The sequence below is a fragment of the Hemibagrus wyckioides genome, linkage group LG05, assembly GCF_019097595.1.
Source record: "Hemibagrus wyckioides isolate EC202008001 linkage group LG05, SWU_Hwy_1.0, whole genome shotgun sequence".
NCBI lineage: Eukaryota > Metazoa > Chordata > Actinopteri > Siluriformes > Bagridae > Hemibagrus > Hemibagrus wyckioides.
Window position 1 is genome coordinate 8,595,251 of NC_080714.1, and position 26,132 is coordinate 8,621,382.

At 41.0% G+C, this 26,132-nt stretch overlaps 3 protein-coding genes across 5 annotated transcripts in view; 1 reads left to right on the plus strand and 2 right to left on the minus strand.

Moving 5' to 3' along the window:
* mtor (mechanistic target of rapamycin kinase) overlaps positions 1-7,635 on the minus strand; it is an 83,724-nt gene extending 76,089 nt beyond the window's left edge. Inside the window, exons 1-13 of the mRNA XM_058388875.1 lie at positions 7,548-7,635; positions 6,611-6,762; positions 5,266-5,374; positions 4,906-5,138; positions 4,214-4,414; positions 3,850-3,984; positions 3,434-3,709; positions 2,929-3,037; positions 2,464-2,647; positions 2,179-2,307; positions 1,550-1,794; positions 1,066-1,281; positions 94-299 (exon numbers count right to left, since the gene is read on the minus strand). Coding sequence (XP_058244858.1) covers positions 94-299; positions 1,066-1,281; positions 1,550-1,794; positions 2,179-2,307; positions 2,464-2,647; positions 2,929-3,037; positions 3,434-3,709; positions 3,850-3,984; positions 4,214-4,414; positions 4,906-5,138; positions 5,266-5,374; positions 6,611-6,730 — 2,163 coding nt within the window. The 5' untranslated portion in view covers positions 6,731-6,762; positions 7,548-7,635. The remainder of the gene's footprint in view (positions 1-93; positions 300-1,065; positions 1,282-1,549; positions 1,795-2,178; positions 2,308-2,463; positions 2,648-2,928; positions 3,038-3,433; positions 3,710-3,849; positions 3,985-4,213; positions 4,415-4,905; positions 5,139-5,265; positions 5,375-6,610; positions 6,763-7,547) is intronic.
* A 436-nt stretch (positions 7,636-8,071) lies between these two features.
* On the minus strand, positions 8,072-19,600 carry qars1 (glutaminyl-tRNA synthetase 1). 2 transcript variants are annotated; one of them, XM_058389949.1, is made up of 23 exons: positions 19,419-19,600; positions 18,693-18,843; positions 17,489-17,598; positions 16,190-16,265; positions 16,022-16,086; positions 15,889-15,942; positions 15,731-15,791; positions 15,027-15,095; positions 14,048-14,133; positions 13,853-13,939; positions 13,661-13,760; positions 13,334-13,412; positions 12,507-12,746; positions 12,318-12,410; positions 11,859-11,996; positions 11,545-11,632; positions 11,315-11,461; positions 11,128-11,229; positions 10,944-11,036; positions 10,128-10,255; positions 9,924-9,990; positions 9,711-9,836; positions 8,072-8,359 (listed from the first exon to the last, which is right to left on the minus strand). In XM_058389949.1, exons 1-23 carry the CDS (start codon positions 19,527-19,529, stop codon positions 8,309-8,311), a joined length of 2,322 nt encoding a protein of 773 aa, XP_058245932.1. In that variant the 5' UTR covers positions 19,530-19,600; the 3' UTR covers positions 8,072-8,308. The 2 variants fall into 2 exon arrangements, with proteins under 2 accessions (XP_058245932.1, XP_058245933.1); XM_058389950.1 differs by lacking the exons at positions 17,489-17,598; positions 19,419-19,600 and having other exon boundaries at positions 18,693-18,806.
* Positions 19,601-19,992: 392 nt separating this feature from the next.
* ogg1 (8-oxoguanine DNA glycosylase) lies at positions 19,993-25,578 on the plus strand. 2 transcript variants are annotated; one of them, XM_058389951.1, is made up of 8 exons: positions 19,993-20,224; positions 20,786-20,922; positions 22,304-22,668; positions 23,602-23,781; positions 23,879-24,057; positions 24,272-24,419; positions 24,633-24,682; positions 24,914-25,578. In XM_058389951.1, the coding sequence occupies exons 2-8, from the start codon at positions 20,813-20,815 to the stop codon at positions 25,001-25,003; spliced, it is 1,122 nt and encodes a 373-aa protein (XP_058245934.1). In that variant the 5' UTR covers positions 19,993-20,224; positions 20,786-20,812; the 3' UTR covers positions 25,004-25,578. The 2 variants fall into 2 exon arrangements, with proteins under 2 accessions (XP_058245934.1, XP_058245935.1); XM_058389952.1 differs by having other exon boundaries at positions 20,005-20,061.
* Positions 25,579-26,132: the final 554 nt, after the last annotated feature.

Consider the following 26,132-nt stretch of genomic DNA (forward strand, 5'->3'; position numbering starts at 1 on the left):
GTGTTTAAATAAACGTGTTAATGTATTCCTGGTTTCAGAACTGTGTAAGACAGAATGAAACGAGTAGGATTTATTTAAAATGCGATTTGCTACCTGAATGAGCATCTTCCTCAGAAAGGGCATGACGAAGGCTGGGTTCATGCTGCTGAGGCGGCCGATCGTACAGATGGCCAGCTCTCGAATCTCAAACACTTCATCATTCAGTGCCACAAAGAGAGCCTGCAGGTTTTCAGCCTGTGCCAGGTGGGCGTCAAAGCGTTCATCCAGGGACGCCAACACACAGTAACGAATGTCAGGATCTGGAAAAATCGTGAAATGGGAATCAGAGTAAGTGTTAAGACAGAGATGGAACACTGAAAATTCCATGCTAGCACAGTTTCCAGCATAAGGCAAAATCAGCTTACAGTTAATCATTTCAAAGAAGATAACAAGCCATAAGACAACGCAAATATTTTTACATTTTCAGTGCAAACTAAAAAAGAAAAGCATTTGCAGGACATTACTAATTAGTTCTTGTGCGCTGAAAAAACAGACTAGCATGATCAAATGTTAATTTGACAACAAATAATTCATTGTGTGTGCTAACAGGGCCATTCTAAGCGGTAGAAAGGTCATTTCTCTGGATGTCCATGACATCATAAAATTAACTATTCAGAACAACTGATATGTCAGATTTCCATATACTGTCATACTAGTATACCGTCACATTCCTGATTAAGACTAAGGCACTCCTTAACTTCCATCCTTCTTCCATGTTGTCGTTCCTTATTCAGTTACTTTTCCCTTTCTCTTTCCTCTTCAAATCCAATTTAATTCAGATTTTTTTAGACACTCAGGAGTATGATCCTAAGCGTGGAGCCGTGAACTGACTTGTCTGTCCTTTCTTTGTTTAATCAGTATTTGGTCAGTTTTTATCATAGAAGTCTATGTTATCACTACAGCAACAGATGCACAAACTTAATCTTGGCATACATTAGGTCTAATGATCAGATGAGTCCTTAGTGCAACATACACTGCTATTAATAACAGAGTAATCCACAGCTAAAATTAAACTCTCTTTCCCACCTGGATCTGTGATGCCTACTACCAGCAGTTTGCTGAGGACGTCAGCTACCACCTGCACGGCTGTCTGGCTGACCACGTGGCCGTGGCCACTGATGAGGTGGATGGAAGGCGTGAGGAGACGTGAGCAAGTCCGTGCTGCCTCCATGCGGATTTCTTTGTGCTCGCTGTTCAGAAAGTGGTCGGCACAGTGCCGCACAAACTGTGTTAATGAATGTCCTAAAAGAAAGGAGGCGATAAGAAGAATTAAACCACAAACTGAGCTTGTATCATGTGGATTGCTAGCCCAGCACAGATGAATATATACTGATAACATAAGATTTAATGGAAAGTATGGACTGGGGATCTGTCCACGGTGTACCCCGCCATTCGCCCAATGTGTGCTGGGATAGGCTCCCCGATAGGCTCCACGGATAAGATCCCCGTGACCCAAATTAGGAATAAAGTGGGTATAGAAAATGGATGGATGTGAGAAAGTATGTTCTACCCTCAAACTCAAAGCTGCCCAGGGTGCGCAGAGCCAGTGTGATGCTGCCCACATCACTGGCCTCAGGGATGTTGGTGAGGCTGGGTGAGGCCAGTTGGTGTGCAAGGCCTTTGGGCATGCCAGGGTGCCGTAGTGGCTTGTGCATCAGCACCAGCGACAGCATCTTAAGCAATCCGTCCTGGATATCTTTCTTAAGCTGAGGGATTTGTCGACTCAGGTCATAGAGTACGGCTGTCAAAGCAGGGCTAGGACAGAGAGAATGCAATCAGCATTAGAGTACATCAGGGAGTTGAAAACAAATAGCAATAAAATCAACATTATCCAGTTCACAGCCTGTTATTCTTGCCAAACAGTCATAGCATACAAAAAAAAAGCATAAAAAAAAAAAAAAAAAAAGCATACAGTGTTTCACCGGCAACTAGTTAATATAAACTAGAGAGAAATAAAAATTGTCATCCGTGTGTGTACCAACAAAGTCAGTGTGAGAGAGATATTTACTATTCTTGGTCAGTCAGTGAGTCTGGACCATTAGGGATTCTTGCTTGACGGACTACCTAAGCTCTTTTAAGTGGCAACTGGACCAAAAAAAAAAAAAAACACAGGACTGATTCAAGCACTGCAATTATTACCTAAGTCCAACAGCTAACATCGGCTCTAGAAGCTCCTTGATGTCTTGATGAATGCTGGGTCCCATAGCTCTAGACAGCATGCTGATACAGGTGAAGACGGTTGCGTCTACCTGCATGGTCTTCTGTCTCCTGAAAGGATAAGACAAAGGGAATCAACAACTGGATAGCAATAGCATATGCTATAAATTTACTACGTAATGTCAGTTACTCTTTTCTGTCCTGAGCAGAAAAGTCTAATTCGAAAAAAAAAGTAGACATTGTGGTGGGGTGTTTAATAGTTCTTACTTATGTGCAAAATCCTTTGGTGGCAGGGCTGCTTTAATGATCTCGAGGATCTTGGAAAGGTAGGGCTGAATCTCGGTCCTCACGGCCACCACTAATAGCCCGAGAGCCTGGAATGCAGCTGTGCGCTCTTTCTCTTTCTTCAGGCAGCCCAGCAGGTGGCTCATCGTGTCGGACAAATACTGATCTGTAAACACAAAGCAGAAAGCAAATTTTACTTAAAGATATGTTAATAACAGCTAACTCCACTAACCACCTTAATATCCACTGTTAGGGGCACTAGATTGCAGGAAGCTCATTTATGCTTTATGGTCTTAGATTTAGGATTAAAATGATACTTTATATACTCATAGAAAGGAAGTTTTGGTATCAGACACTTCCAATTTGATCCTAATTGTAAATTCGATCAGCTAGTCACAGATTAAAACATAACATTAAAGAGATTTTTCTAGCTATCAGGGTGAGTACCTGTGAAGTTATGTGGCTGGAAGGCTGCGAGGCGAGGCAATAGGTTGAGGATAGTCATCTGGATGAGAGGATTTTTAGTGGTCCTGTACTTCAGTACCCAACGGCACACCTGATAAAACAGCAGGTGAGAATGGAAAACAAGTGATATACAGGAAAGTATCAGTCTTTAAGGACAAAATGCAGAAAATAAGCACAGGATGGGGCAGAATCCTGATAATAATCATTCAGTATACGCAGTTAAGGATCTTTTATTTAGCCTTTTATAGCATTGCCGAATTCGCAATGACGATTGGTCTGAAAGTGTTCATTAATTTTTGATAACAGGATGGCTTGGACAATATTTGCCAAATAAAGTCTTAAGGACAAAGAATGTTTCACTTTGCAGTAATACGAAAAAAAAACAGCATCTGATTCACTTTAAGAGACAGAACAGAGAGGGGTTGGTGATGGCCTGGTGATTCTTCATTTTATGGCAACATGACAAAGTGTGTGAACTTGAACGCACTTGATCAAAGCGCTCCTCCATCAGCTCACGACAGTAACGGCTCTCCACCAGGGTGCTCTTAGATGGCACTGGCACAGCACCGAAGCTGAGGAAACACTGTTGGCTGCTGTAACCCAAGAGCCCAAGCAAGGCATTGGACTGCGGAGGCTGCACCGACTGGAAGCTGGTGAAGGGTGTGATGTGACGCGGCTTGGTCCCGAAGGTCATCAACTCTTTGCAGTACTTATCATGAACCAGCTGCTGCTGTGTGATCTCATCCATATCTTCTCGCAATCGCTGAAGAAAGAAGAGAGGCAGAATTCACAGTGTGTGAGAACAGTGTGTCAGAAAAGGAGAGAACTGAGACATAACATGACAGACATGGACTTTAAAGCACTATTGACGTTTTAGAACTAAGAAGAAATTAGGACAAATACCTCGCCCTCCATGCTGCTGATGCGAACCAGCTCATTCAGAATCAGCAGGGCACCATGGCATCTGTCATCCTTGTTCATGCCTTTCTCTTTAGCCAGCGTCTCATCAAAACCTTTCTCTGCCTCTTCAAAGGTTTGCTATTGTAAAAAAAGAAAAGAAAACAAACATTATAAATGAACAGAATCCTTAGATACAACTGGGGGAAATTCTCATTCACTCTATAATTGGGCATTAATTAGCTGAAACTCAATTCCAAACGAATCCACCCCCTTCCCTTTAGTGGGCTCTATAAAGTCACAAAAGTCCAAGCTGCCTATTTTAGAAACGTACTCTTTCACCATGCCCTGTGAAGTGTTCATGTCTGACCTTGTACCACTGAGGTTTCTGCATCTCCTTGGTCTCTCTCTGTGTTGTGAGGATGAGGCAGGCTCTGAGAGCGGACACTGCTCCCTCGCGTATAGCCTGCTTAGAGTCCCACACCGCGTAGAAAATGTTGTCAAAGAACGGCTGAACTTGTTGAAAGAAGAACGTGGGTGCGCTGACGGCCAGTTCCCGCAGCACCAGCACCTGCAAAAGAAAAGACAAAAATTTAACATGAGGCTCTAATTCTAAAATGAAATGAGACCTAAGCTGTAAGCTCATCCTGCGACATTATGATGTGCGAGCTTTCGAGAGCCTTGTCACTACCTACTCATGCGATTCAACAAATATCAGTGTTGTGCTTCTTATGAAGATTAACGATGTGCTGCTCTAATTAGGCACAGATGAAGCAAGGCTAAATCCCACTGCCGCAATTATTATCAGGTAGTCATGACATTGTGGGAGATGTGAAGTTTAAATAAAAATAGACAAACATGCCAATGAAAAAGTAAATATTCATGTACATTAATAAAGATCACATTGTAATTTTAAACAGTAATATGCCAGTTGATCAGGTGTATTTTTCCTTTCAAATCCACGTAGTAGCTCCATAATAAGCAATGAGACAATGTACAGCCCCTTGTGCACATGCACAAATAAACATCTGAGACCGGATCAGTCCAGTATTTTTCACCTACCGCTGCATGGCGCCGGCCCTCGTTCCTGTCGGCTCCGAGCCACTCCAGAGCTCGCTTCACCTCAAACTCCACATACTCTGCGGTGAATGTGTCTCCTGCCATGGATAGGTGCCCCATGGCTTTAGAGGCCATCTCCATGACTACCGGGTCACTGGAGGGCAGGAGGTTACGCAGGTAGTTGGCAAATCGGCTGATCCGGGTGGCATTGCCTCCTTCCACCCCAATCAAGCTCACTGAACAGGATGGTACATTGAGAAAGGAAGGATTAAAACTGCACTGATAATGGATCATGCTCAAAATGTTAAATGTGATAAGAGGCTTACATGCTGAATCTGATGTTATCAGGTACGCTAGACTCACCTATGGCAAGAATACCTCCTTTTTTCTCATTTACATCCGAGCTGGAGACAAGCTCGAATATGTGGTGGTTTAACTCATCGTAAAAAGTGGTGGCTTCTTCTTGGCTCAGCTTTAAGGGAAACAATGTAAGTGCAGTTAGTGTTAGTCCATCATATGTCATACAAAAAGTCAGTTTAAAAGTAACATACCGAGTAACAAAAAAGAAATAAAAGACAAATTAGATGTACAGTGCTGCACAAAGGTCAGGAGCATGAAACAATATGCTTAAAAGCTAATATGCTTTCAAGAATAATGAAATTAATTCTTTTCTAAATAAAAGGCTACTATGAAGAGCAGAAATTAAGTCTATATTAGTTACAACAATCCTTTAAAAAGACATCAGCTTTCTCAGGTTTTATGTGAACATACAGTGCATCTTGGAGACTTTGCCGGTCACAAATAATGCATGACAACCTTTATGGTGATTTTTCTTTGTCTATGTGTTTCATTGCATAATGTGTTCCTTTCTTTACTAACATTTTCTTTGCTATGTATTCAGAATGATGGATTTTGGTAAATCTAGAAATTGATTTTTGTTATTGATACGATAATGCAAAAGATATCAAATAATCATCTAAGACAAAAACTTTGTTTAAAAAAAAAAAAATAAGGGAGTGTCTAAAATTTCCTCAGAGTTCTGTATCCATCCATCTGATCTTCTGTACCAATTATCCTATACAGGGTCACAAGGAGCCTTGAGCCCTGAAGAGAGTGCCAACCCAACACAGGGCACAATTAAACACACACCCATTTATGCACTACGGACAATTTAGAGACGCCAGTCAACCTACAAAGCATTCAATACGCTGCCAAAGGTTTTGGGACACCCCTCGCAGTCGCTGCTCTAATTCATCCTAAAGATTAGGACTCTGTGCAGGCCAGTCGAGTTCCTCCACACCAAACTCTCTTGCTTTGTGCACTGGTGTGCAGTCATGTTGGAACAGGAAGGAGTCATCCCCAAACTGTTCCCACAAAGTTGAAATTGTCCAAAATGTCTTGGTATGCTGAAGCATTAAGAGTTCCTTTCACTGGGACTAAGGGGCCAAGCCCAACCTCTGAATTCAATGATTTGGAGGGGTGTCCCCAAAAATTTGGCAATATAGTTCTATAATCTATATCTTTAGACTAGAGCACACTCAGGGCATAGGTGGGAAGAGAACCGCACAGCACTGTATAAACAATTCAAATAAAGTGCAGGCAAAAAAGCTTGTGTCAAAAGCAAGGGCTTAAAGATTACATAATCATTTCAATGAAATGAAAATCATCTGAATGAATCTGTGAGCGAAAGGTGTACGCTGTTGCATACTTCTCTCAGTTCTGTGGTCACATAATGCTGAAGGTCCTTAGCAGCTTTGGCACGTGTGTCCTCATTCCGGCTCTTGAGGCCGCTCACGAACTGCTGCAGCACCGTACCAGTGCCGGACATCCTGGCAGCAGCGGTGCCGCGACCCGCAGTCTCTGCAATGCACACAGACAGTTTTCATCCATCTCTTAACCAAAGATCCAACTCATAAACAAACCACGGTGTTCAACAAGCCAACAAAAAGCATTTTGGTACTGATTTGGATATATACAACAATATCTGACATCCATGCTTAATTCTAGAGGTGGAATAAACGTGAAATATTTTTAATATCGAGAGAACCTAGTGTATAGCTTCAGGATGAAGCTTTAAAAGACTCTATACCTTATATATATATATATATATATGATTATAGTCTTGTTATGGTTCACTTGACACGTCACTGGCAGGGTTCGAAATATTTCTGCAAAACAAGGAATGTTATTCTAACAACCTGGTGCTCCCAGGAGCTTGTTATATAAAGCAAAACAATAACAATAACACCTCATTGCTACTTATGCATAATAAATCCTGCCACTGTAGCTGCAACTTTCTTAAGCATCACGCCCTTCACTCTCATATTGTTGTTATTAACACAGAAGCTAGCAAGGCAAATCATTTAATAACGAGTTATTACAAAACAATAAAACATGTATAGATGTAAAGGACATGTACAGGAAGACGAGTCAAGTTCATAACCGGCGTTTATAAACACAAGCAAAGACTAGCCACAAAAATGTATGCTAGGTAGCTTAGCGAAATGTGCTGCTAGCAAGAGGATGCACACTTGGGTAGAAATCCTTTCGCGCAAAATTTTACACCAACGCGTGTATAAATGTATTTCTGCCTGAAACTATGACATATATAAAAAGCGACACCGTAATAAAGTTGCATATCTTACTTTTATTATGTTTTCCTTTGGAGATATTCTGCTCGCAGGGGGAAGCCTGCAGAGGAATACAGGGGCGGGAGTTAATCGGCAACACTGAATTGACCAATGGACTGAGGTTTGAGAATGATTGACAGCCGGGTGAGCCAAACAAATTCGTGTGAAACCGAAAAACCACGAAGGAAGTCGTTTCGATTCGTTGTATACGCCGAGCACAGGGCTGACTTTAGCGGAAGATTTGTCCAATGACCGTCGGTTTCTGTCCTCTCCAGGAAAAAAAAAAACACAAAAAATGTCACCTTAAGACGGAAAGTGGGAAGGTTATTCAATAAACAAATCCTGCAATTAAGCAGCAGTTAAAAGATACTAATAAATATAAAAGTGTTTAATAAACATTAGCCTTCTAGAATATTCCAGCAGCGTTGTAATGAAAGCAGAGCTAAATCAGTTCCTCATTCATTCTCATTCAGTCAATCCTCATACATTTCCACACAAAATAACCACACAAATAATCTTTTTTTTTTAAACTTAAATATAGTTTATTCCAAAACTTTTTTCCCCCAGAGACATGAAAGGAGTTCAACATAAGACATGAGAACATTGCATATGTAAGCGTCACTGCCAACACTGTACAGCACCAGGGTACTTCCTTTTGACCTTTATAACCTTTTAAACACTACTAATACATTTCCCCCTTTATGTTATATGCCGCTTCTGCACAGTGACGTAGTCCAGCATACATAATATCTTTGCTCTTTGGTCCTGAGGAGCTCTCAGATTTTCCCAGGATCCTCCTTGAGTGTAACCGTCCTGTTGAAAACCAGCTGGGGAAAGAAAACAGGCAGGCCTGATTAATATCCAAAAAAAATTCTAAAGCATTTGAACTGTACTGAAAAAATAAATAAATAAAACTATTTCCCTTAACGCATTACATCATTGTGTATTAAGCGTCGGTTCCAGTACGTTACACCTCGGTCTTAAACTACAGCTAATGAACAATGTCTTCCAGAGCATGCTGTTTTAGTGTATTACTTACACCCAGAGGTATATGACATCATCATAATATAATATTTGGTACTTAGTGTGAACCTGCTTGGGTAACAATCCTTGAGTCTACGGTTCTCTGCAGTCCATGAATTTATTTTATTTCATTGATAGAAATCTTTATGAATATTATTGTATTTTACTACATTATTTGAGATAGTCAGTTGGATTGGTCACTTGAATTGAATGTTTTTTTAAAACCCTAATAACCCCAAGTCAGCCTTTAAGTAATATTACTAAATAAAATGTCAGCATTACTGTGTATTCACACCAATCAGGCATATCTTTATGACTGCCTTCCAAATACATGATGTGTGTGTTGATTCCCCTTTTGCTGCCAAAACAGCCCTGACCAGTCATGCACTGTGTATTCTGACAGCTTTCTATCAGAACTAGCATTAACTTCTTCAGGAATTTGAGCAACAGTAGCTCGTCTGTTGGATCGGATCACACGGGCCAGCCTTCGCTCCCCACGTCCATCAGTGAGCCTTGGCCGTCCATGACCCTGTCGCCGGTTCACCACTGTTCCTTCCTTGGACCACTTTTGATAGATACTGACCACTGCAGAATGGGAACACTCCACAAGAGCTGCAGTTTTGGACATGCTCTGATCCAGTCGTCTACCCATCACAATTTGGCCCTTGTCAAAATCCATATTCCTGCTTCTAACACATCAACTTTGAAGACAAACTTGCTGCCTAATATATCCCACCCACTAACAGGTGCCATGATGAGATAATCAGTGTTATTCACGTCACCTCTCAGTGCTCATAATGTTATGCCTGATCAGTGTAAATAGATTGATTGTATTTTTTAAAAATCTTTTTAAAATCTCATTTTTTAAGCTGAAAGGGTTTCTGTATGCAAAAAGTTTCAGAACCTGGATTACCCAGAAGATATAGAAACTACAGTTGTAATAGTGAAAACCACCATTTCCTTTTGATTGAAGCTCCAAAATCCCCACAAGGCTGTATGTGGAACTAAGCTTTGACCACATGTTTATGGAGGTATCAAGAGAGATCAGGCATCAATACAATGCTTTAAAAACAGCGTAATGGTTTGACATGCATGCTGTTTTAAATCAAGTTTTACTATTGTTCTTCTGCCACTTGGTGTTCTGCTTAGTCATACCTTATCAGCTGTGCTATCTGGGTCCAGGGAGAAATAGCCCACCCTCTCGAACTGGAATTTGTCCAAGACTTTGGCCTTGCTTACTGAGCGGTCAATTAAGGCACTTTCAATCACATGGAGGGAATTCTTAAAAAAAAAACACAAAAGAATAAGAAATAATTAATAAAAAGTACAGCTTTATTTGGATTGAAGTGTTAGATCAAAAACACTCACCGGATTGATGTCACTCAGGAAGCCTTTAGGCACTTGAGATGTGTCCTCTGGGTTTTTATGGAGGAAGCTATGAAGAGAGAGACACATTTCACTTACATGAGAAAAGATTTAGTAACAAGAACATAAAGTGATTAAAAGGTTCTACACAATGGAGCGGAGTTATATTTTCATGATCAGAGATGCGTGTCAGAGCCACACACTTACAGCCGCTCATAAAGGCGCACTTCACACGTCAGGGGCTCGCAGACCCAGTGGATGAAGGCTTTGGGTTTCTCAGTAGAGTCTGAGCTGGTGCACATGACCTCAAGCTCCACCACTTTACCACTGTCATCCTGTCAGCAAAACAGAATATCGAAAGCAGCTCAAACACAGAAACATTTTCTATGAGTGATGCACAAAAATGATTCCTAAAGCCTTCTCCAAAAATATTATAAACATGTGAACAGGCTTCCTAAATTTAAATGCATCTCAGAGCAGCCGAATTCTCAAATCTGATTGGTCAGCAGGTATGAATAAATTTTCTATAACAACAGTTCAGACCAAAGTGCTGGCTGCAAAGTAAACACCATTTATGGAGTCTTGAGTGTCAGGCTCTTGATTCAATGAAAGAGGCGTTTTTTTACTTTCTGTGCAAGAAAATTGCAAACAAAAGTAAGGATTGTAAGGAAATTATATTTTATAGCTGCTGTAATGTACGTAATAACAGGAATTATCTTGTTTCAGAAATGTTCAAGAGCATTAAAAGTAAAAGTAACTTAATGCAATCATGCTCTGTTGTGTTTTTCCCCTGACTTAAATACCCTCACATGGGGAAAGACAGAATATCAACAGATAATCAAACTTTCAGATAATCAATTTATGCACCTGATGAGAAAAATTCATGCACTATTAGGCTTCTAAACAAACAAACTAAACTTGTAATAAGAGTCGATATGCAGGCTTTAATAGACGGTCACATTTATTCGCTCAGTAGTCTAAATAATGAAAACATATAAACACATGGAATATGTTTATATTCACCTTGATGACACGCTGCACGGAGATGACATAGCCGGCATGCCTCAGGCCTACTGGCTGTTCAGGAGTCAGACGCTTATAGCCCTTCTCCATTACCTAACAGGAAACAATTACACTTCAACACACACAGCAAGAAAAGAAATCTTCTGTTTCCATCTATTATACCTTAACCCTCGCTCACTCTTACCTCTCTGAAGTCGCTCTGCTCGATGAAGATTGTTTTGGAGAAGGGAACCACGTGGCTGCCCTTGCTCTCATCCGCAGGGAAATCTGGAACATGGATCTCGGTCTGAGAGCCAGAAATAAGATTAGGTTACAATAATACTGTATATGAAGCATTTCTATCACAGATGTTATGTTTTACACATATGCACCTTTGCACCAGCAGGCAGATTGGTGATGGTCACTTTGAGAGGATCCAGGACAGCCATGGCCCTGGGTGCAGTGTCATTAAGGACATCTCTCACACACGCTTCCAACATGTGGGGCTCTGTGGTTGTTTGAGCAACAGTCACGCCCACCTAAATGAAAAATGAGGTGTTTTTAACCATCCAAAGCTATATGTGAATGAACTAATCAGCAAACAGCCTAATTGCTCTTTCACCCGTGCACAGAAGTTGTTGATGGCCTCTGGAGGAAACCCTCGCCTCCTGAGAGCAGTGAGGGTGAAGAGGCGTGGGTCGTCCCAGTCTCTACAGAAACACCAAATGATATATGACCTGACGATGAAACTCCTATTCCCTTTCATTAACTAGTACAGATTTTGTAATGTTCCAAATAATAGACCTTCAAAGGCACCACATGAGAAATACAACATAGCTCTGATGATTCTGACCATGCAATTTTCCCCTAATGCTAAATACAGACATCGCCTGTATCATATGGTTGCAAGAGGAAAACAGTAGGGATGCATCTTACCTGACAGCCCCTGCCTCCACCAGTTTGATGATCTTTCTCTTGGAGACGACCGTGTAGGTAAGGTTAAGTCTGCCATACTCCCACTGCACAGGACAGTAAATGTCCAGAGCATTGCACAGCCAGAAATATGATGAGCGCCTGACAATGAAAGAAAACATACGCAATTTGTCATTTACGTTCCCTTCTATAGGCCAGATGCATGATCATCATAGACAGAATAGCATAATGCTGGGATTTTATTACAAGATATTCACCCTGGTTACAGGGTTTAGGTGGTCAGCCCTAGAATACTGCTATTCAGAACAGTTGAACAGGTTTGAGAGTGTGAGGGGGACAGACACTCATCAGAAGACACAAGACAACAGTTCATGCATCTGAAAGACCCCCTCGGTGTCAAAGTACAGTGCCTTCACCCTGCTTGAACTTTTCAGATTTCATAATAGCACAGGCTGCACATACCTAGCCTGAAACTCTTTGGTGCACAGTGAGTGTGTGATGTTTTCAAATGAGTCACACAGGCAGTGGGTGTAGTCATATGTAGGATATATACACCTGGAGAGACAAAAAACGGAAGGGCAGGTGAATCACAGAAGGTTTCATTTATTAAAAAATTAAATATGCATAAGGATCACCGTGCCATGTTTATACCAGGTGTCTCCTGTTCTGTGGTGAGGTGTGTATTTAATGCGGTAAGCCACTGGGTCCATTTTGCCATCCTCCATGACCATCTTCATGCGGAGTGTGGCCTCGCCCTCTGCAAACAGGCCCTTCTTCATTCTCTCAAAGAGGATGATGGATTCCTCCACAGGTCGATCCCTCCATGGTGATGGTGGCGCATTGTGGCCCTTCAGCTCCTCGGTGCGCTGGTGGCATACATACGCGTGACCCCTGACAAGGACACATACATTGCACAATATTATAACATCAACTGGTAAGTATAGAATAGGCTCCAGGTATATCAAGCCATCTAAAGAATTGAAAAATATAACAAAACCTGCTCATCACCCAGAGAGCACCATCTCTAAAATGAAACATGGTGGTGGTTGCATTATGTTTTGGGGATGTTTTGTCTTTATCTGTAATTGGGAAATTGATTGAGGGCCAGATTCAAGCAAAGCCTGTTCCAGTCTCCTAGAGACTTGAGAATGAGGTGAAGACTCCACTGCCAAGGTTACACTGGAGCGTCTTTACACAATGTGTGTGAATCAAAGCCTAGGTCTTAAGGATCCAGATGTATAAAGGTTATAGAGACATATCCCAGAGGATCTGAAGCTATAATTACAGCCAGTCGTGGTTCTACTTCATATTAAACAGGGACAAAATTAGAATTTTTCCTTTAATTATCAAATGCTAAAAGTCTCTTTTCAAGTTTATTTCATTTCCACTAAAGAAGAAAAAGTTACGAGCAGACTTCTGTATTCCTACCTCTGACAGCCTCTTACTTTGTGTGTGAGTGTGTGTTTGTTGTTGTTTACCTGCGAATAAGGTCCACAGCGAGTTCGTACAGCTTCCCGAAGTGATCAGAGGCATGAGTAATGTCATACGGCCTATAGCCTGGAAAACAACAGACACAGATTAAACCCCAGCACAGATGATGCAAAATTCGACCTGATACAAGACCATAAACCTGTTCACAGTATCTGAAACTCTTTGACCTGAAGAAGAAAACATATGGGTGTGTGAGGCTGCCTAAGGTATTGGACATACTCCAAACATTTCATACACAAAAAACATACGTTGGCCTCGGGATGCCATCAATGTCATTTAATTCAAAATTGAAAGGAGCTTGAAAAAGACCTCACCCAGCCACTCCACCATGTCTTTAATGGCAGTGAAATATTTCTCCTCTTCTTTCTCTGGGTTTGTGTCATCATAGCGTAAGAAGCAGATGCCATTATTTGCCTGCAGAAACAAGTAGAAAAATAATTTAAAAAACACTGACCTATTGTGTATGTTGTGGCAATGTGTGTGTACATATGTTTGCAAAACAGTACCTTAGCATAACCAAAGTTGAAGTTAATAGCTTTGGCGTGGCCGATGTGAAGGATGCCATTAGGTTCAGGAGGGAACCGTGTTCGAATCTATAGAAATAAACAAACAATTAAAACAAGGTGAAAAGATAAGGAACATTGCAGCTTTTTCTTTATCACTTCCTGTACTCAGTCAGCCACACACACACACACACACACCTGTCCTCCAGTTTCTTCCAGGTGCCGCTTCAGTAGGTTCATGGTGTTTGATGTTACAACATAACCTTCAGTCTTGTAATTCTCACCTAAAAACACACAGCAGGACAGTCAACTTCACCTTACTGCATTTACTCATACACTATATTGCCAAAAGTTTTGGGACACCCCTCCAAATCATTGAATTCCGGTGTTGTTTTTTCAGGTGTTGGGCTTTGCCCCTTAGTCCCAGTGAAATGAACTCTTAATGCTTCAGCATACCAAGACATTTTGGACAATTTCATGCTCCCAGCTTTGTGGTAACAATTTGGGGATGACCCCTTCCTGTTCCAACATGACTGCACACCAGTGCACAAAGCAAGGTCCATGGATGAGCGAGATTTGGATGAACTTGGAGAGACTTGACTGGCCTGCACAGAGTCCTGACCTCAACACGTTTGGGATGAATTAGAACGGAGACTGCAACCCAGGCCCATAAACACACTCCTAAACCTTGTGGAAAGCCTTCCCAGAAGAGTTATAGCTGTAAAGGGCGGGACAACTCCATATTAAATTAATGTGCATGTAAAGCAGACGTCCCAGTTTTGGCATGGCTCACAGTCTCCGCACTAATTTATCCCAAAGGTGTTCTATCAGGTTGAGGTTAGGACTCAACTGTGCAGGCCAGTCAAGTTCCTCATCCATGTCTTTATGGACCTTGCTTTGTGCACTGGTGTGCAGTCATGTTGGAACAGGAAGGGGTCATCCCTAAACTGTTCCCACAAAGCTGGGAGCATGAAATTGTCAAGCATTAAGTGAAGCTTGTGAAGCATTAAGAGTTCCTTTCACTGGAACTAAGGGGCCCCTGAATTCAATGATTTGGAGAGGTGTACCAAAACTTTCGGCAAATAGTGCACATCTTCAACAAAAACATTATATGCTTTTTATAATTCAGTGTAGTGTGCTGGAAATTGATGTTTAAGGAATCGACTTTCACACTCACCTGGTTTATGGAACTTGAGAGCTTCTCCTCTCAGCTGCTCCATCAGAGATTTCCCCTCCACCTTAACATCTGTAAAGAGTAGCATATGTGCGCGCACACACACACACCCCATCATTAAATGTGCCATTAACTTTATTAACCCGATTTTTGGCTACAAACCAAGTACAAACCAGCTTTTTTACCTGACTAGGTACCTGTTTTGGTACATTTCTACCATTCTAGCACATCAATGATGCACGAACATTTCATAGCGAAGAACCCGGAAACTTTTCTTTACAAAGACTGTACAGATTGCAATCCTTACAACACATCTAGTGGATGGTAAACAATGTTTAAAACCCTAGCGAAGAACCATACTCCATACACTACTATGTTTATTTAAACACAGAGATCCAGATTCATATTAGTGCTACACTGAAAAGACAGAGAAGGCTCTCCAAAAACTATAATAGAGTGCACAATTTCTCTCCACTTCTATGAAATATTACATATTTAAAGTGACAATAAACAGTATGAATAAACAGTACAATAAACATGTAATTACAAGATACATACAGAATATGCTTAAGGCAAGATTTCACTCCAAATTCACCTTACACATAAAGATATGAGCAAATATGTGCCACAATATGTTTATTTCTAACTTTCTGAAAGTAGAAAATATACAAAAAAATCTTTGAACTTTTTGGAGAAATAAAACTCACCGTTCACACACACAGCCTTCTCTTCCTTCTTCTCCTTCTCTGCTGGTTTGGCTTTTGCTGCCTGTTCAATACACACACACACACACACCATTAAAACTGTTTTTTAGAAAAATCTTTTCTAAAAAATATCTTTTCATCTTCATGACTGGGACATATACCTTGGGTTTTTTCTCCAGGTCTGCCTCAGTTTTAGGACCCAGGAGGTGCAAGACCTGCATAGAGAAAAAAAGTATGATGAAACAACATCTGCTGAGTTTAGCTTTTTTGATTTATAATAGTGTACACACTCACTTGCATATCTACTTCATTCTTTAGGATTTTCCCATCTGCCCATTTCAGAGCAGCTCTCGCTTCGGCTAGAGGATCAGAAATCAGCATCATTTACCAAGCATCAGAAGTGACCTATAGCTAATCTTCTAATCGCATATCTGATCAGTTGATGAATGAAGAGGTATTCACCAATGAGGAGCCCCATGCTGAAGCGATATCGCTCAGCCAACAGCTGCTGTTTGTGCTTTCCGACGATCAGCTCAACCTGTGGAAACAGTAAACAAGCACGAATGAATCCCCAAACAGAGTGAATTATTTTGTGCATGTATTATATTAAACATTGAGGGGCTGCTTCATTTTACTAGGCCATCATGTCAATAAACTGCCTTTAACATTGCTGGTTAATTGTAGGCGAGTTGGAATTTGATGCATTTTTACCACCACTGCTTCAGACTAAATAACAGGGATAATACACCAATCAGGCATAACATTATGACTAGGTATAACACTGATTATCTCCTCATCATGGCACCTGTTAGTGGGTGGGATATATTAAGCAGCAAGTGAACATTTTGTCCTCAAAGTTGATGTGTTAGAAGCAGGAAAAATGGGCAAGCGTAAGGATTTGAGCGAGTTTGATGAGGGCCAAATTGTGATGGCTAGACGACTGGATCAGAGCATCTCCAAGACTGCAGCTCTTGTGGGGTGTTCCCGGTCTGCAGTGGTCAGTATCTATTAAAAGTGGTCCAAGGAAGGAATGCACGTGCTGGCTTGTGTGATTCGATCCAACAGATGAGCTACTGTTGCTCAAATTGCTGAAGAGGTTAATGCTGCTTCTGATAGAAAGGTGTCAGAATACACAGTGCATGAAGGGTCAGGGCTGTTTTGGCAGCAAAATGGGGACCAACACAATATTAGGCAGGTGGTCATAATGTTATGCCTGATCAGTGTATACCAGAGTTGTGCCTACGAAGAGTGTTAATACTTTCATGGAGGTGGAAGGACATGGGAGTGTACTGGCTGCAGTGCTGCACAACCCAATAACTGGAGTGGGATTGGTCAGAATTCCAGATGGGTCTGGGATTAAAAAAATAAAAAACATCAAATTGTCCTGTGGACAACTCTACAATGTACACAAATAGGTTCAGCGCTTGGGTTCAAACATGAACTCAGGAAAAGCATGCAGAAATCTAAACAAATCTAATCTTTATATCAATCAAGCCTCGTAACCTGTACTTTAAATTGCTGTGAATGTCCTTTTTAGGCTTATAACTCAAGATTTATAACAGCTAAATACAACAAAGACTTCATCCTTCTCAACAGTTTCAGATCAGGTACTCTTAGGTGTATGGACAAATCCGTATAATTAATCAAAAACTGTTAGTGTATGCCACCATGCATCTACGACAAACACCAAAATGTTCCTGTGAAAGCAGTCAGACAGGCTGCAGCAACCGAGCATGTATACAATGCTGAAAGTGAACTAACCACATCCTCGATCTGCTCTGGCGTTACCACAACGCCTACACCACAGCTAGTCTCGAACGCCTGCTGGTCCAGAGGATCCTCAGGGTAGCCCTTCACAAAGTCTAATGCAGCTGCAACCAGACAGAATAACAAAGTTAACCAGCGAGCACTGTTGTATCAGTGTTTGCAGTAATGTCATTCTTTATAATGAACATGTCCTCTTCAGTGGCAAGCAAAATGTTTCTCTGTTATGAGTATAAAAAGAGCGATGCAGCGGTGCTTTATTAATTTAGCCTGAACCACTCTCTCACCTCCTCATCTGTACAGTTTAAACAGATCAGCTTCCAAAATAATGGCATACACTGCCATCCAATCAGTCTAATACTTCTATGTCTGATTACTTTAATACAGTAAACGTCACTAGAAAATAGTGAGAAAGGAAAAATGTACTTGCTCTTTTGTTTTCTTTTGAGGCAACAGCAAAGCATGACCACTATCCCAGTGAATTTTCCCTTTCTATTAAACATCCCTGTACCTGTACTAGCAAAGTCCCTCCTATAATATCGGTGTGGCCGAGAACCCGCAAACTTCTAACAGGAATAAAATAAATCCAAATCACTGAATTCAGGTGTTGTTTTTTCAGGGGTTGGGCTTGGCCATTTTGGACAGTTTCATGCTCCCAACATTGTAGGAACAGTTTGGGGATGACTCCTTCCTGTTCCAACATGACTGCACAGTAGGGCACAAATCAAGGTCCATAAAAGACATGGATGGGTGAGTTTGGTGTGGAGGAACTTCACAGAGTCCTGACCTCAACCTGATAGAACACCTTTGGGATGAATTAGAGCGGAGACTGCGAGCCAGGCCTTCACGTCCAACATTAGTGTCTGACCTCACAAATGTGCTTCTAGTGAAAGAGTCCCTTAAACACACTCCTAAACTTTGTGGAAAGCCTCCTCAGAAGAGTTGAAGCTGTTATAGCTGCAAAGGGCGGGTCAACTCCATATTAAATTCATGTGCATGTAAAGGCAGACATCCCAAAACTTTTGGCAACATAGTGTGTTTCTTGGCTGCGCTGTCTGTTCCTGTTGTTAATACGTGACATTACTACCACTGCTGCCACCTTGAGCATGTTCCTTACTATCTGCCATCACAGAAGATCCTGGCACCACTTTGTCTTCCAGTTTTTGACAGCTTTGAGACTGATCCAGAGTTGTATACACACCCGACAACTGCAGGTCTGTTGTGATCTTGCGCTTGACGATATAATCGGTCAAGAAAGCCAAGCGCCGGACGTCTCGGAGACGGGTTGCCATGCTGTAAAGCAGGTTCCCTATGGCTTTGTCCACTTCTTTGGATCCCAACTGCTTCTGGGCCTATAGGACACACACGCACACACACACGCACACACACACACACACACACACACACACACACGTCATACCGATTACTGACTCACATTTAACTGAACTTCCAAAAAATTGTATCTCTGGTATTTATTTTTAAAATTAATTCCTGCACTGAAATAACTGATATTCATTTCTGAAATAATTTTTAAAAATAATAAATAAAAAAGTATGCATGAAATTAAATGAATGAAAATGATTGCCAAATCATAAAAGAGCAGGTTTTTAAGTGAAACACTTGACCTTAACCCAAGACTGAGCAACAACTAGTTATAATGTTCAAATTAAAAGACCTGAAAGTGAAACTATTTTTCTCATAACTATATCCATTACGTACATACAATAAAACTCGAAACAAAAAAAAAAACAGCTTAATCCAGACAATAATGACTAAAACTCACTTAATAAGTTTATTGATTCTGTTATAATATTCATGCCCAGTGACAGCTGACAGGACAGATATTAGCATAACTAGCTAACTAGCTATGCAGCCGGGCACGCGCGCGCGATGCACAACCCTATGCCGGCGTGTTTCTCAAACTTACCTGTGTAATAGCATCTTTAAGAGCTGAACTGAGTTGCTCATTTTTGATCGTCTCCTTGGCTTTCTGCTCACTGAGCCCGATTGAGGTAAAAAGAGCCACCAAATCTGCCATGTTCCTCTATTCGGCACGCGCACGCCACCGTCAAAGAAAACGACAAGTGTGAGAGAAATACTCGTTTCTTTTTCCACCAATTTTCCTACAAAACCCGCCTCCTGTGCTTAGACCTGCGATCTGATTGGCTGTTAAACAAATCTGTGCTAGTTTCTAAGACATCTACAGGGGGAAAAAAACACCTGTATTTAACAGAAAGCATTCACTTAATTTATTTGTATGTATTTCTATTATGTATTTAATGTGTTTGTCGATTGATGAGTCAAATCAACAAATTTCAACTCAACTAGAGCGTTTTTTTTCTCCACCGACACTCCTTTGATTGGTGGCAGACTGTACGGTTTTTCGGAATGCGGGTGGGAAAGACACACGCCACAGTATTCAGGAAGTGACAAAAGAGCCAATCAAAAATGCTGTTCTTACAACATTCCTCCAATCACAAGGAATTTCATAACAATGTTTACCAGCTATACCACATCTTGCACCGAAGTTACATCAGTCAGTTTACGATGGCTAGTGAAGATAAAAACAAGTGATTCAAACAAATTACAATAATGTTATGGAATTTTATAAAATATCTATGAATTAAATCGATTTGGTAGGGTTTACTAATGTTTTCTCTATTGGAAACTCCGTGAAAGTTCACAGTCGTTTGAACTCATTCATTAGTTTTAAACACAGATACAAGCAGAGGCGTGAGTAAAACCTTAATCTTGATATTTGGTGGCGGAAATACACCTATTTCAACAGCTAGGCAACAGTTTATCTAGATAATGATTCTTTCTTTAAAGTTTCTAGACTTAAACTGAAACTACAGTTTATTAACAAAGTAGTGTCGATGAAAGATGATTAAAGGTGCAGTAGTCGGATTATGTCTCAGTGAATAATTCGAATACGATCGAAAATATATAGATCGAAACGAAGGTTTAAGTCGTGACCTTAAAAGAAAAGTATTACGTGTCTGAGAAAAACTGAATTTACTGTCCTGAATATATGTTTGTGTTTACATGGCCGTCCTGTCAGTCATTTTATAGACACGCCCTCACGCCCCTTCACTCCGCCCCTTACAACTCAGCGACTGCACTTGTGACTATTCTTATAATTAATTCTGAGCCGGATTTTGCTTGGTTTTAAGTGTTATATAGTGGGCTTGAAAGCTGCTAATGCTATTTTGGTGTGGGTTCTAAGAGGGGGAAAAAAATCATTAAAATTTTCCTGAATGCACCTTTAACTGAGATTAACTGTATTACATTCAGCTGACTTCATTAGGGTGGAACAGAAGGATGTCCCAGCATGCTTTGCTCTCATTAGGTGCCAAAGCCTGGCGCTGCCTTTACTGCCCCAAATCTGAACTTCGCCTGGACCTGACACTGGAATGTGGACAAACCTTTAGGTAAAATATATATCACACAGTGGTATTGATTTATATAGGTTGAATCTCCATCATTCTAGTGCTAATATGTACATTAATATGCATCAGGCATAAGATTATGATCACCTGCCTAATAGTGGCATGGACTCCACTACATCCCTGAAGGTGTGCTGTGGTATCTGGCACCAAGATGTTAGCAGCAGATACTTTTAAGTCTTGTAAGTTGCGAGGTCAGGCCTCCAAAGGATACTTAAAGGATACTTTTGATAGATGCTGACCACTACAGACCGGGAACACCCCACAAGAGCTGCAGTTTTGGAGATTCTCTGATCCAGTCATCTAACCATCACAATTTGGCACTTGTCAAACTCACTCAAATCCTTACACTTGCCCATTTTTCCTGCTTCTAACAAATCAACTTTGAGGACAAAATGTTCACTTGCTGCCTAATATATTACACCCACTAACAGGTGCCATGATGAGGAGATAATCAGTGTTTATTCACTTCACCTCTCAGTGATCGTAATGTTATGCCTGATCGGTGTATATATTCATGATTTTCTTTGAGCCTACAGATGTGATGTCTAGAGGTTTTATGGGGATGTTATTGTAGCCGTCTGTGGGTTGTCTATTAGTATGATTTATCACCTCCAAATGCCGTTTGCTCTGAGAGTAGCGACTGCTGTAATTTAAATCACAAGCTTACATTAATGCGATTCTTCAAATAAATCATATTGTTTCTTAGTACCAGCACTTTCACAGAGACTTGTATGACAGATCATGGTTTATCCAAATCTAATTCTATTAATAAACAGATTGTTATTTTACAAAGAGACTATATCTTTGATATGCGAAGTTTCCTGCAAGGAGATGTTTATTTAATATTTCAGGAAGGAGTCTCCAGTGTCAGTGCTTTGTAACAGCCAGAAGGTTTTCTGCTACATGATAGTCTTCAGGACAGAGGAGTCTGTAACATAATAAGCTCCATGTTTTTGTCTTATCTTCAACTGAGAGGAAAAATAAAGGAAGCTGGTGAGGGAGCAGATGAATACAGCTGTTATTGCAGGAACTAAGGTCTCACATGGGGATAGTACAACTTTAAAAGAATGTTCATGGAAATTTTTTACCCTGTCATGTTCTATTATGTTATATACTTACATAATAATTAGCAGTAAGCAGCAAAAAATCATAATGCACCACTCATATCACACTGAGCTGTTATACATTTCAGCTGTCCCTAAATATTTCATCTACAACTGAAACTTAATTACAAGCTGATATGTATCTGTATGTAGTTTGAGTCTAAAACAAAACTGTACTTCCTGCTAGTGTGTTATCACTGAAAACAATAGTGTGTGATGTTAAAAACAGTGCTACTGTGTGTGAACTGTTCATTCACCAGATGGCGTGAGACAGGCAAAGGCCACTGGACAGGAGTGATGGGAGGACGAGTGTGGACGCTAACTCAGACAGACGACACTTTATGGTACCATGTGTACAGATGCCGAGAGGATCCGGATCACGTTAACGGACGGAAAAGGAAAAAAGCAGAGGACTCCCAAGAGTTATGGAAGAAGTTTAAAGAAATGGCTGAGGTAAAGGTGGAAGAGGATGACAAGAGCCTTTGCGTGTCAACTTCCGAGCAGGATGCCAAAGACGAGGAGGTGCTGAAAGACTATTTCCAGTTGAGTGTTAAACTGGAGGATTTGTATAAAGAGTGGGGTGATGCAGATCCACACTTCAGACGCACAGGGAACATCTTCTCAGGTACATGTTCAGGACATACGGCAATATACTATGATTATTAACCTCTGACAGTCATTTACTTTGTGTTGTGTTACACAAGGGTCTCAGTAATCATTTGCACCAACGTTAAATCCACCTGCTTCATAATGTGTACACCCCACCAGAACAGCTCTGACCTATCAAGGCATGGACTCCACAAGACCTTGAAAAGGTGTGCTGTGGTATCTGGCACCAAGACTTTAGTAGCGGATCCTTTAATTCCTGTAAGTTGCGAGATGGGGCCTCCATCGATCGGATTTGTTTGTCCAGCACATCCCACAGACGCTCTGTCAGACTGAGATCTATGGAATTTGGAGGTTAAGTCAACACCTTGAACTCTTGTCATGGTACTCGAACCATTCCTGAACATTTTCTGCTGTGAGGCATGGAGCATTATCCTGCTGAAAGAGGTCATTAGGGAATATCATTGCCATGATACTTGGTGTGCAACAATGTTTAGGTGGTATGTATCAAAGTAACGTCCACATGACTGCCAGAACCCATGGTTTCCCAGCAGAACATTGCCCAGAGCATCACCGGCTTGCCTTCTTTCCATAGTGTCATCCTGGTGCCGTCTCTTCTCTAGGTAAGTAACATATGCATGGGCTAGCCTTTGCTCTCCATGCACAATAATGAGCCTTGGGCACCTTGGGAGCTTTGGTTGTTCTTAATTGGACCACTTTTAGTGAGTACAACCCGCAGCATATTAGGAACTCCCCAGAAGACCTTCTGTTTTGTGCTCTGACACGGTCATAATTTGGTCCTAGTCAAAGTTGCTCACATCCTTACACCTCATCATTAAGAACTGTCTAATATGTCCCACCCCTTGACTGGTGCCATGGTAACATGGTAATTGATGTTATTCACATCGCCTGTCGGTGGTTTACGGCTGATACGTGTGTGTATTTGTTTTAGGATTGCGAATGTTGCGGCAGGACCCTGTGGAGTGTCTGTTCTCGTTCATCTGCAGCTCGAATAATCACATCACCCGGATTCAGGGGATGGTCGAGCGTTTGTGTGGCAGGTTTGGGACACTCCTCTGCGAACTTGATGGCACATGCTATCACGATTTCCCCTCCATAGAGGCTTTAGCAGGTAACACACCCTCATTAGCACATACACTAATGCCTTTTTTCTGGTCAGTAGTACATATGTACATATTTGATTGTGTGTGTGTGTGTGTGTGAGATAGAGAGCAGTGTACAGGCACAGCTACGGGATCTGGGCTTTGGCTACCGAGCTCGTTTCCTGCAGGAAAGTGCACACCAGATTATTAGCTGTCATAATCCTGAGTGGCTTCATACTCTCCGTAACGTCCCCTACCTGGAGGCCAGAGCCTCTCTCCTTAAACTTCCTGGTGTTGGGCCAAAGGTAGCTATTCATTTACCTGTTCATGTTTGCCAAGACTAGGCAAATATCTTAGCCGAGATCACTGAATGCAAAAAGGAATCATAAAGTCTTGCAGCCGTTTGCTAGACTCCTGATGTTTTTTCTTTATCTGTGAGTGTCCATGTTTCTGCAATATAATTAGTATGCTGCAAAAACTTTGTATGTGTGCGCACGTGCATGGGTGTGTGTCGTCCAGGTGGCCGACTGTGTGTGTTTAATGTCCCTGGACAAGTCTGAAGCCGTTCCTGTGGACACGCATGTGTGGCAGATTGCGAGGCGTGACTACAACTATGATGCAGGAAGTAAAACGAAGACTCTGACCAATAAAGTCTATAAAGAAATCGGTGAGTAGAACAACAATCGCAACAGCTTTACTTGACTTGAAATGACGTTGAAGTATAATTCATCTTTATTTACAGTGTAGCTTTTACAGTGACACTTAGATCAATTCCGAAACCATTTACTCGAACTCAGAAACGTTTCTTTTAACTTTCAGTGAAAATCCTTGCATATATTTATGATGATTTTGATCATTTGGACTTTCTCACTGTTTGCAGGGGATCTCTTCAGACAACGTTGGGGCTCATATGCTGGCTGGGCTCACTCTGTAAGTGAGAAAAAAAAACTTCCAGCAGTCTTTCCTTTTTCTGTTCTGGTTTGTGTTTGAATAAATGTGTATCATTTTATTTTACTTTGTGCTCTTAATTATTTATTTTAGCTACCTTGTGTTGTCACTCACTCACTCGCACGCACACACTCAGTGTTTCTCCATATTGATTCAGTCTCTCTCTCTTTCTCTCTCTCTCTCTCTCTCTCTCTCTGCCTCTGCTCCTCTCAGGTTTTGTTCTGTGCTGATCTAAAGAAGTTCCAGAAGCTGAAAGAAACCCCAACCATAAAAGAAGAAAAGAATCAAGCAAAGATGGAATAAAAGAAAAAGAATACAAAAGAGCAGGAATGTGAAAAAGAAAGGAGTTCAACAGTCTGGTTTACTTCTCTTTTAAACAAAACTGTTATTACAAAATGACTGGAAGGAAAACTCAGGAATGAAATCAAGTTCTTAGTCGGAATGACTGCTTGTGCTGCCAGAAAGCACATATCTTTTGTACAGAATTTTGGTGTATGAGGGAACTCTGTGTATAATACAGCTGTTGTTTTTATGTGGGGAAAATGATTTTATATTTTAGAAAAATGATCATGTGTTTTGTGTCAGCATTATTCCTACTGTTTCTACAGTTTCGCTGTTATAGTTTATGAGTCCTTGCTATGGCAGTATGGGAGAAACCTGCAAACTACACCTGTCTGAACTAAAGAAAAACATCAAGTTTGTTCAACAGAATAGCAAAGTCACAATTATGCTGATGTGATCTAAGGGCACTTTAGCCTGTAAATGCATTCAGGCTCAGTCTTCTGAATCAAAAAGCAAAAATAAGGTGTAAAGAAGGTCTGGTCTCTGGTTTGTACAAAAATTGGGATGCTACTGATAATTAAATACAAACAGTCACACTGGACTTATCCTATTTTATCCTTCATTTTTAGCTAGCCACCGCTTAGCCCTACATTCTCTCCAAAATCACACCTGAGAGAGCCAACATACTATATAAATCCTATATTCTTAGTTGCTTATAAACCCAAATATCAACCAATTTATTCCACCAATATGTTACAAACGCTCCATTTCTTTGGAAACACAAATAGACGTCTCTCCCAATTTTGACTCCCAATTTGGCAACATCGTGTGTGATGTGCTTGCCATGTTTGCTCTTAAAGTCCATCACAACCTTGATAAGGTCCATCACTTCCTGATTCAGCCAGGAACAGGAACACTTCTTATGCATGCAGTTATCCAGTCAGCCAATCATGTCATAGCAGCACAATGCATAAAATAAATCAAGATCTTCAGTTAATGTTCACATTAAACATCATAATGGAGGAAAATTATTTCAGTGACTTTGACCGTAACATGGGTGCTGGTCTCAAACATTCACGCATAATGGTGCAAAAAAAAAATCCAGTGCGCTGCATTTCTGTGGGTGGAGTCACCTTGCTGAACCACAGCG

Coding starts and splice junctions, on each gene's coding strand:
- qars1 (XM_058389949.1), bottom strand. CDS start 19,529: ATGGCAGATTTGGTGGCTCTTTTTACCTCAATCGGGCTCAGTGAGCAG. Junction 15,943..16,021: donor AGAATGAAGTAGATATGCAA/GTGAGTGTGTAC, acceptor TTCTCTATGCAG/GTCTTGCACCTCCTGGGTCC. Junction 11,037..11,127: donor AGCAGAGCGACTTCAGAGAG/GTAAGAGTGAGC, acceptor GTTTCCTGTTAG/GTAATGGAGAAGGGCTATAA.
- ogg1 (XM_058389951.1), top strand. CDS start 20,813: ATGTCCCAGCATGCTTTGCTCTCATTAGGTGCCAAAGCCTGGCGCTGC. Junction 22,669..23,601: donor CACAGGGAACATCTTCTCAG/GTACATGTTCAG, acceptor TATTTGTTTTAG/GATTGCGAATGTTGCGGCAG. Junction 24,420..24,632: donor TAAAGTCTATAAAGAAATCG/GTGAGTAGAACA, acceptor CACTGTTTGCAG/GGGATCTCTTCAGACAACGT.